The 11,454-nt window shown below is 36.0% G+C and overlaps 1 protein-coding gene across 2 annotated transcripts in view; it reads left to right on the top strand.

Moving 5' to 3' along the window:
- The first annotated feature begins 278 nt into the window (after positions 1-278).
- The window catches only part of Nedd1 (NEDD1 gamma-tubulin ring complex targeting factor), a 61,663-nt gene continuing 50,487 nt past the window's right edge, over positions 279-11,454 (top strand). For both annotated transcript variants that reach the window (XM_078052959.1, XM_078052958.1), the window contains exons 1-4: positions 279-359; positions 2,588-2,731; positions 5,396-5,490; positions 10,277-10,393. In XM_078052959.1, coding sequence (XP_077909085.1) covers positions 2,596-2,731; positions 5,396-5,490; positions 10,277-10,393 — 348 coding nt within the window. In that variant the 5' untranslated portion in view covers positions 279-359; positions 2,588-2,595. The remainder of the gene's footprint in view (positions 360-2,587; positions 2,732-5,395; positions 5,491-10,276; positions 10,394-11,454) is intronic.

The raw sequence follows: 11,454 nt of genomic DNA, 5'->3' as shown, positions 1-11,454 counted from the left end.
ATCACTGTATCTATCCCCAGGTTTATCTAACACAGTGCCTGGCACACAGTTGGCAGTCAGAGAACAAATGAAGCATTTTGCCGGCTGTCTCTGGGGCGTGGAAGTTGTTGCCCCGGGCCCAAATTTCCGCCCCGTGGCTGGGATGGCTTGTATTGTAGACCCCCAGCACCAGCTCCAGCCCGAGTTGCTGCCCAGGTCTGGCCCTGCACACGCGAGCGCCGCTTGGGGCGGTGCCTCACCCCGTGACGTAATCCGGGGCGGAACTTCCGGCCGCCGAAGTTTAACAAGTCCAGGCGGGAGCCGGAAGCCGAGTGCTGAACGGGTTGCGCCTGGGCTCCCTGTTGTGCCGCTGCGGAGAGGTGAGGTCCCAGAGGTCCCGGAGTCAGCTGGTAGCCCGATAACGCGGGTCACGTCCGACCGCTTTCCTGTCGCCCGGCCGCCTTTCAACCACTTCAGAGTTGGGGCGCCAGGGACGCCCGGGTTCCGCGCGCTCTGGCCGGCCCTGCGCTCCAGGCGGTTACCCGGCCGGGGAGCGGCGGGCGGGGAAGTGGCCCGGGATTCTCGGGTCGGGATCACGCACCTCCGCCCCCGACTGCTCCGCCTGGTCCCGAGAAGTAGCGGGTCCCGCTAGGGTAGTTTGACGGCGGCTGAAGGGGGTGCGCAGCCTCCGGAAAGTTTTGCCTCTTCCCCACAAGTCTGTCTCCCGTTTTGTAAACCTCCCTATGGTTCTTTTGGCGGGCACTGGAGTGCGTTTTACCAATAACCCCAGGTGAGCCGTGCTCTGGAAGTAGAGTGCGTCCTGGTGGAGGAAAGTTGGAGAAGTTTTATTCAGCTGAGTGTTGTTGACTTGTTGCGAGCAGCTGCCATCCCTAAACTGGGCCGGCCTGGTGTCCGGTTTATGCCTGGTGCCCTGGCAGATCTCTTTGGATGGGACTCCCTTTGAAGAGCTGATGTAGCGCTTCTCCCTTAAATGTGCTCAGATCCCAGAAGATGGGTGATAGGTAGGCAGATGGTCCCGTTTCCCACTTAGAGAAGAAAAAATTTAAGGATTGTCAAGGTTACCATCACCTAAGTTAGGGCAGCCCTTTAAACCCATCTTTTTCTGAACTTTGACTTCAGTAATCTACCCACTACACCACATTGCCCAATGGGCACTGGGTAGGGTTATGGTAGCTGGCTACATCTTGCAGGAATGTTTCTAGGCTTAGAGATCACCTTTCCAGCATCTCATTGTTACTTGAGTAGGAAACCAACAGGGCAGAAGTTACATATGTTTAAAACACCAAATCGAAACACTGTATGTGTACATTTCAACAGGTGACTAGAGTGACTCTTAGTAGCACTGTTTATTTGATGAAAAGAGCATAATGAAACATGTGAGTGAGCTTTCTGGTTAAAAGTGTTAGCTTTTTAATAAATATTAATTTTTTTGGTCTTTGAGACTGAAAGATTCCTGTAATTCATTTTTGCCTTTAACTTGTCCTTTGAACTGGAATATGTTAGACCTAAATGTGATGCTTTCCTGATGACTTTGGGACCCGTATGATATGACTATTGCTATGCAATACTTGTTCACCCTGGTACCAGGAAGGTGTTGGGAGTGTACTTCTATGCTCTCTTTCTTTCACATGTACTTTTGAGCATATTTTTTCTTACCCATCATTCATAGTACTTGCTGTTCTTTAAAGTATCTGCCTGGAGCAACTTCCTTGCCTCTGAATCCTAGACTGCCTTTGGTTGTGAGAGCACCTTGTTAGAATTATGTAGTGCCTCTAAATAGTGCATACTGTAAATAAATGAGAAAAGTGAAGGTATCATAGATCAAGAATTGGTATAGGGATAAAGTGGCATCTCTTTTGATGGTATTACAAATTTTAGTTATTTGGAAAACTTGGGATGTCAGGATTCAGACTTGCAAGTACACAGGTTTATGTTACATTTTAAAAAAAATATTAGGATGTTGCTTTTAACACTTATGTATTGAGTACCTACTGTATGCCAGGAATGTTTAAGATTCTGGTATAGGAAGGCAGACCTTATTATGAGAACAAATAAGAATTTCAGATAGTAGTAAATGCCATGAAAAAGAAATGAAATTGGGCAATGGAATACAAAGTAAAGAAAGATAAGTGGTAAAGGTCCACTTTAGCCACAGTGGTCAGGGAAGACCTTTCTGAAGCAGAGACACTTGAGCTGAGACCTAAATGATGAGAAGAAGACGATGGGGCAGCAAATGAAAAGATACTGAGGTGAGAATGACCTTGTCTTGTTGTATGAGACAGGAGGCCATTGTGTTCAGAGTCTGGTGGCCCTTGGGGAAGAGAGGTAGGAGAGTTGCCCAGTAACCAGGTCATGTAAGGTAGGGTAAGAAGGTTGGATTTTATTGTAATTGCTATTGGGGAACAATTGGAAGGGTCAATCAAGAGTATGTGATACATATTTTAGAAAGGTCACTGCTTCTACTTTGTGGTAAGTGCTCTAGAGTAAAAAAGGACAAACAGCAGTTCATTTTTGATTAGATGTTTCATTTCAACAGGTTTTTTTTTTCCCCATCCTGTTTAAATATAATGTTGTAAACTTTTTGTAGGCGCAGTCATGCAAGAAAACCTCAGATTTGCTTCATCAGGAGATGATATTAAAATATGGGATGCATCATCCATGACACTGGTGGATAAATTCAACCCACACACATCACCACATGGAATCAGTTCATTGTGTTGGAGCAGCAATAGTATCCTTTTTTTTTAAGTAACCACCTTATTGGGCTTAACAATAAGTAACAATGAAACTTTGGCATATTACACATAATGAAAAATATATTTAGTATGGCTACCATTGACTAAAATATAGTAGTTTTTAAAAATTATATATAAATGTATTTTGATTTTGTCTGTTGATTTTATTTTTTAAAGGTTGAGTTGCAGCCTACTCATTCAAAAAATATTAGTTATCTAGATATAGAACATAGAATTAATTGTGTTATCAGCAGTTTGGAGTGAGTTTTTGCATCTGCATTTGACTATTTGAATCTGATTTGGAAATTAATGACAGAATTTGAATGCAGAAACAAAATGAGGAGGAAATAAATTGTTGAGTATCATCATCTTACTGATATTCTACTTGTATTTCTCTCCCTTTCTATGATGAAAGTAACATTTCCCAAACAGAAGTAGTAAAATTGTATAGCTTGACTTCTTTTCTTGGTGAGCTCCTAAATGTGGATAAAATGAATGAAGGAATTACACCCGTAAACTAATGTTTCTCAACCTCTCGCCGTTGACATTTTGGGCCGCCTTATACATTTGTCATGGGGACTTTCTATATATTGTAGGGTGTTTAGAAGCTTTCCTGCTAACTACCCACTACATGCCAATAGCCACAATTGTGACAACCAAAAATGTCTCCAGAATTGCCAGAATCACCCCCAGTTCAGAATCACTGCTGTTAATTCTTAACACCCTTTTATGAAAATATAGAATTGGTATGCTAGGAGCTATTTTTTTGTGATGCCTACACTGTTTCTTAAACAACAAATTGTTTATGATCTTATTAATACCAAAGTATTAATGTTCTACTTCTTAATGAAAGAAAAATATTAAAACTTTAAAATATGACTTATCCTTGAACAAAAATATTAGAATTTTTTATGTTTAAGGCTTGTTCTTACAAGTACATAACAAATATGACAAATTTTCTTAGCTATTTAAATTTACCTCTTCATCATTTCTTGATTTTTTTGCATTACAGTACTAAAATTTACTTTGGTGCTCTATTAATCAAACTCATAGTAAAGTAACTAGTTTTTGAAGGACTCTCCAATGTATAGTAGGGAAAACGTTTTGAAGAGAGGCAAATAAATGAAGTGGTTGCCCTCTTTTTAGATTTTCATTATTTTCAGAGCTTATTTTTTTCTGTTATTGTGTAAGAAAAAAGAAGTAATTTTTAATAAGATTTATTATTTTTTGTTCTAGGAATTTTACTGGGAGCTGGCATTTGCTGATATGTTTCTAAATGACATATCAACAAATTGATGTGGCCGTGAGGTTGTGTTGGTTGGCTTGGAAACTGGTTTTATTTCAGTATAGTTTTCTTGTGTGCATGAATCTGCACTGAAAGCCTTCATATATTTATTTATCTTCCTAATGAGATTTTGATTCCTTCCATGGAGGTTGGTTATTGAAGAATAAAGAATAGTTGAACTCAGCAACTTTTGGGTCCCCATACATAGATTCCAAAAATGGGATTAGTGCAAGGTGCCAGGGAGGTTTAGTTTTCTCTTTTGGTCCTTTAGTAATGTTCCTCATTTTCTCATGACTTCTAAAAATATAAGAGAACTTTGAAAAATAACTAGCTTACCCTTTCACAGTATCTTCTTTCAGTTCTTTTTTATATTCTAAGGACAAAATTAGTGGTAAACAGAGGAAGAAGCCAGGGAAAGGGAAATGATTTGTTTTTCTCAGTGTTGTTGTACCTATGTAGAAATGATTTTGTTTGAATGATATTCTAATATATGGTCTAGAAAAAATCTGAATGTTATGCAGATTATCCAAAAATAGTGCAGTTAGGATTGAATGGCTAGTTAGCCATTCTCCCTTGATTCTCTGCATAGACTTTATTTGTTAAAGAGCATTGATTTAAACTGCTGATATTAAAATGTGTTACGACTCTAAAAATCTGAATTTTATTCTTGATTGTATTAGTATATTCAAAAATTTTAGTTACTTTTTTGTGTTTACTTATTACTACCCATTTATGTAAAATAAATATAATTTTAAATTAAAATAATTTAGATTATATTTAATTTAAAATAGTTAAAATTCTTCCATTACATTAATAGTTGCTATTGAACCACACTCACTTATATTTGCCAGTTAGTGTAATATTCATTCTGAATATATTTCAGACTGAAATATTCTATCAAAAGAATTCCAATTCTGAGAAAATATTAATATTCATTTTTTTTTGTAAAATTAGGAGAGTCACGAGGGTACTTACTTTCTGGCTTAAATTCTTACCAGACACTGGTTTAATAAATAAGCATCTTGAGCAGTTTTTATAGATAGAAAGGCTGACTGCTATTTGCTGATGCTGCCTTTGTCATGCTCTCATTTTTGAAGGATAAAATTAGTCCTTCTGGCCTACCCCGAAAATGGAGTAGAATTTCACATGGGTTAAATAGCTTTCAAGTGATAGCAGAGCCAGAAGGGGTAGTTCTTCCTTGCAGGAGTAGTAAAGAGAATTTGTAATTAGTAACTTGAGCTGATTTTGAAAGCTACTGTGTAAGCTGTATTTATGTGCTTATCTTAGTGTTTGCTTGTGTGATTGCATTCTTAAATAATAATCTAGTGCGATGGATGATCATGGATTGTTTGATGCTCCATAACTCTTCATTTAGATAACTTTCTTGTAACAGCATCTTCCAGTGGTGACAAAATAGTTGTTTCAAGTTGCAAATGTAAGCCTGTTCCGCTTTTGGAGCTTGCCGAAGGGGTAAGTTTTTGTTTGTTTTTTAACTCTTTGTTTAGAATCATAGTTCTACTTGTGTAGCAGTTGCTTATTTACTGTGGCACTTGCAACTTAAGATGAAAGTAGTTTAAAGCATTATTTTTAATCTAAACTCAATACAGTTAACACTTAAAGGTGAAGTACATGTGCTTACATGTGTTTAAGATAAAATTATATTGGATCCCACAGGAACAATTGAGGACTTGGATTGTATTAATTAATACTTGCTTTCTCTGTTTTTTTCCTCTGTAGGTAGGATCTGTTCAAGCTTGATTTAGGACTATGTTGCACCTAAGTCACTAAGTTGACTGACCATGTGAACCCTTATGATATAACTACTCTTACTGACCTTGGGTTCAGGACCATCAGCTAAAGACTCCCATCTGATGGTAGCCTTCTGTCAGATTTAGTTGACTAGGCGGGGGAGGGGCTGCCTGAGCTTCTCTCAATCTCCTTGAACTGATGGCTTTGTCAAAATGAACTTTAGTCCCATAGCACATGAAATGGAGCACTCACTGCATATTGTTTCTTTATCCTGTTTTATGTTAATCCCCCTGATTCAGAATAATATTGGCTTCCTCATTTTCCTTGAAAACTGTTTTGTTTTAAAACAATGTAAAGTCTGAAAAAAAGTAGTTGGTAACTTTTTTTTTAAGTTTCAAAGTTTTTGTAGTAGACCCTAAAACATTATAAATGATCATAATTTTATATACTGAGATAGGTAAGGTAGCCTACTTAGAATGAAAACATCAGAACAAAAGAATAAAAACTCTGCCAACTTAGAGGACAAGATTTTTAATAAGTTTTTTAAAAAAGTTTTTAGTAAGTTTTTGATTAGCACATTGTAGCTAAAAGTATTTATGGCATAAATTGATATTTCAGTTCATATGTGCAATATGCATTGACAAGCATCAATTAAGTTGGCATATTCATCACCTCAGAAAATGTATTATTTCTTTGTGTTGGTAACATTAAAAATTCTGTACTAGCTACTTTGAAATATACAATTATCAATTGTGTTCAACTTAGTTACCCTACTGTGCTATAGAACATTAGAATTTTATCAATCCTCTCCTACAGGTATCTGGTAGGACTGGCCTGAACCTCACTTCCAATGCACAGTTGGAGGCTTGGGCAGAGCTAACATCTACTAAGGGTAGAAATGGAGTTTGAGGAACTGTGCCTATTCAAATAGAATTAATTTATGTCTCATTGTCCTATATATAGATCCCTATTAAGAACCTATGAAATTTTATAAGATACCTATAAAATAGCTCAATTTAAGCTTTTACAGGTGTCCTCTATAAGGATGATGAGACATAATACGTTAAGTAAAATTGAGCCAAGAATGTCCCTGGTCAGTCAGTAGACTACAGTCTTCAAGAGTAGGAGAAACCATCTTTGGATCTTTGGATTTTGTCAGAGGTGGTCAGTAAGCATTTATTGAATCAGTGTCAGTGTCAATGCTGAAACAGTTTCCTCTGTTTTATTTACACACACACACACACACACACACACACACACACACACACTCTCTCACACTCTTTTTATGTATTATGCATTAGAATCAGTGAATCTATTTTTTCTTCCTAAGCATAAACTCAACAGATGATATGCACAAGTGTGGCTCAGTTCTAAGGATTTTGTGAATATTTTAAATTAGATGCTGTAATTCTTAGTCACCTTTCCCATGTTTAAGAAATCACATAATGCAAGTAGGTAAAAGTGAAATCATTATAGTTCTAATTTTGAATCTACTTAATTTACTTATAAAATACTTTCCAAACATCGATTCTATAGTCTTTCTTATGAGTTTCATGTAAAGTATTCATGTGTTGATAACTTGGTTTTTTGTGGGATCCAAGTCCTGTTGCTCATGGTATTTGAAATCTTAAATCTTTTCTGCTAGAGAGAATAACATTCCATTCTACTTATTTCAAAATTGCCTTTAGAGTAGAACTTCTAAAATTTTTTTTTGCACGCGCACGTGTGTGTGTGTGTGTGCGCGCGTTTTACTTCTTTAAAGTTGACAGAATGTTGTTAATAAAATTATAATGGGTAACAGTAGATGGGGTAGAGAGAGAAGATGGGAGGGGAGGGGAGGGGGGATAGGAAGGGGATAGAAAAAAAAGAGAAAAAGAAAAAAATTATAATGGGTATTATAAGCTACTAAGTAATCTATAAATTTGACCAGCTGTAATTTTTAGATTTTTTAAAAAATTATGCCTGTTGTTGGCTTGTGTCTTGAGGTTACAGGATTCCTGTAATAACCACACATTTTCTATTAATTATTTTAAGTTATTTAAGTTCATTTATTACATTAATAATATATTAACGTTAAAAGGTCATCTATTAACAGGGTAAACCAACTATAAGTGTAGGTTTTATTCTGAACCCTTAAGAATAAGTGTAATTTGGCATTCTAACATATCAGTCTTTGCTGGACATCATCTTTGTCTATTTTCTTTTTTAAAAATATTTTTTAGTTGTTGATGGATACATTTATTTTTATGTGGTGCTGAGTATCAAACCCAGTGCCTAACATATGCTAGACAAGCACTCTACCCCTGAGCTATAACCCCAACTCCTTTGTCTATTTAAAGTTTATTTTGGTAGTTCTTAGCAAATTGTCCTGGTTTGCAGTGACAACCCAATTCTAAATTTTATTAGTTTCTTTAGACCAAAGTCAATACCTGGAATGGTACGTATAAGAGAATTATAGCAACTGTACTAAAACACTAATGTAATGTGCATCCTGCTACACTGTTATGTTAGTTGATATTCTTGGTCAAAAACTAGAAGAAACTTTGGCTAGTCCAACTAGAGTGTGGGAACTAGACTTTCTGTACCCTCTTAAGAATCTTTTGTGCAGAAGATGTTCTTGGGATATATAGACTGTCAAGGTACAAATAGTAGATGTAGTTCTTACCTGCCATTTCTCAGATGAAACATAGGCTCAGAGACATGAGGTGAGTTGCCTAAACCTATATAACTCAGCTTTGAACTTAAGTCGTGAAATACCTCTTTTGGATTTCATTTCTTTGTTTTTTTTCATGGCACCCAACTGAAGATATGGACAATTGATATAACTTCATAGTGCCTCTGTAGGTGAAATAGGAACATACATGTATCATTTTGCTGTATTGCATTAGCAGAGTTACTGATGGCACCTACTAGATAGGAATATTTATAGATTTTCACTATGAGAAGAACTTGGTAACCTCTGTATTTCTTAGCCATTTACTTTATAAGTGGAGATGATCTCTAAAAAACCTGGCATTATGGTAGAAGATAGGCAATAAATTACAAGCAAAGGACACCCAGGTATTAGTGAGATGTTTTGCAAAGAACTAATGTAAGATATTGGGATAGTAATTTATACCACGTGGCTAAGGGAGGCTTCCTGAAAAGGTAGCACTTAAGTTGAAATCTTTTGACTAGAAAAAGCCATCCAGACAAGGTTCAGTGAACTTAGCTTTCTAGGCAAGGAGAGTAGCAGTATGAAGATTTGAGGCAAATACAGAATTGTTGTGAATTTAATAAATAAAAGTTGATATGACTGGAGAATTAGTAGATAAGGAAGAAAATGGTAGGTGATGAAGTAGACAAGACCCATATGAATAGGGCTCTGAAAGCTAGGTTAATGGGTTTGGAATTTATTCTAGGTGTGATTGGAAGCCATTGAAGATTTTTAAACAAGTAGAGAGGCATGCTTTGATTTGTATTTTTTAAAGTTCACTCTGCTTTATGGAGTTTGGTATATATGGAAGCAGGAGTAGAACTAGTGAAAATAGGATGTTGCTGTTTTCGTTTGGCAATTTTTGGATTAGTGCTAGTAGTAGCTATAAATAAAGGTGTTTAGAGTTTATAGAACCTATTAATGGATTGAAGGGAGAAAGAACAAGGAATCAAGGATTGTTCAGGATTTTTATCCTGAGAAACAGAATGGATGGCATCCTGAGGAAGAATGTAAAGTCAGCTTATTTTATTTTTTTTTTACCATACTGGGAACTTAATCTAGGTCCTCAAGCATGCTAGGCAAGTTCTGTACCACTGAGCTACATCTCCAGCCCCTGAGGTCAGATTTTGATGACAGGATTAAAAATTGGGCTCCGTATGATGAGATTTGCTAGGAGATTTAGGGCTTGTATATTGACCTGTTTTAAAAAAACCAAAAAACAAAAAAAAAAACCTCTCCATTTGTAATTTGTTTCTATTGTAAACTAGAAAATTCTTTAAAAACTTCACTCTTTACCATTTTCCAATCTGGGAATTGATTCTAATTTCGGATACTCTGTGGAGATGAGAGAATAGGGTGTCTTTTTTTTTTAATTTGTTTTTTTATTTTTTTTTAATTTTTAGTTGTAGTTAAACGCAATGCCTTTATTTGTTTATTTATTTTTCTTATGTGGTGCTGAGGATCAAACCCAGGGCCTTTCTTGTGCTAGATGAGTGATCTACCACTTGAGCCACAACTCCAGCCTCTAAGACAATAGGTTTTATTAAAGGAAAATATTAAGGGCAATCTGATGGGAGGCCCAGATTTCTTGTTTCCTAAGCTTTCCCTGCTGTCACTTTTCAGTGGAAGAGACAGCTAATATGATTTCCTTGATGTTTTCTAGAAATTCTTGCAAGCTCTTGGATCCATATAAAAGATGATGAGAGGAGAACTCTTAGTGTAACTATTACCATGGAATGCTTACTAAGTGCTGGATAAGACTTGGTACTTGTGGGGTCTGTTAAATTAACTTTTTTTTTTTTTTTTAAACAGCAAAATCAGACATGTGTTGATTTAAATTCCACATCTATGTATTTGGTAAGCGGAGGCTTAAATGGCACCGTTAATATTTGGGATTTAAAATTAAAAAGAGTTCATCGGTCTCTCAAGGTAAGCAATTTTCTTTTAAATCTTTACAGAAAGAGTATCACCCAATGTGTTTTAGAGTAATTATCCAAACTTTTAATCTTGAGGATAAAATTAAGATGCTTGAGAATTGAAGTGAATTTTGTCAGGGGAAGTAAAAGTGCTGGTTAGCCAAAAAACCTTGTCCTTTTTGCCTCCATGTATATTAGGGCACATTGCTAGCATTTGTTTCAACTACTCTTTGTTTGCTTTTTTTTGTTTCAACTACTTCTTTGCTTTTTTTTTGTTTAGCTTTTCTTCCCCTGAAACATGGTTTTTTGTTATTGGGGATTTTTTTTTAGGCACTTTGGAAAGATAAAACTGGTTCTGGAATGATGGCAATCATTTCAGTCATCAGAGTCTAGGATTTAGCTTTTTAGTTTTGTGGTATATTTGGTTGCTGGTAATGAAATACTTACTAAAATATCTGAACATTTAAAATTATTTAAATCTATTTAAAATTGTATTTTTGCAGTTTCAGAAAATAAAAGTATTCTTCTCAATAAAGTATGATTATGATGACTTTTGTAATAATATTTACAAGTTTTGTCTTTTGCTTTTTAGAAGTTGATCTTTAAAGTTACTTTTAATTTTTACTTTTAATAAAGTTTTGATGTGAAAAAATTTAATGTATATGCATACTCACACAGGAAGAACTTCCTTTAACCCGTTAGTCAATCATATACTTGTCATCTGACATCAACTCTTGCTCAAGAGTGTTTCATTTTAAGCTGGGCTCAATGGTGCATACCTTGTAATCAGCAGCTCAGGAGGTTGAGGCAGGAGGATTGTAAGTTCAAAGCCAGCCTCAGCAAAAGCGAGGCACTAAGCAATTCAATGAGACTGTCTCTAAATTAAATACAAAATAGAACTGGGGATGTGACTCAGTGGTTATCCCATTAAATCCCCTGTACCAAAAAAAAAAAAAAAGTGTTTCATTTTTGTCTTCACCAACTCTCATCTCTCTACCTTCAGGTTATTTTGTAGCAACTACCAGTCCTTTTTTTTTTTTCTTTTCTTTTTTTTTTTGTTTATGTTTTAATGTC

The sequence above is a fragment of the Ictidomys tridecemlineatus genome, chromosome 6 (assembly GCF_052094955.1).
Source record: "Ictidomys tridecemlineatus isolate mIctTri1 chromosome 6, mIctTri1.hap1, whole genome shotgun sequence".
NCBI lineage: Eukaryota > Metazoa > Chordata > Mammalia > Rodentia > Sciuridae > Ictidomys > Ictidomys tridecemlineatus.
Note: the sequence above shows the minus strand (reverse complement) of the source record. Positions and strands in the feature narration are given on the sequence as shown.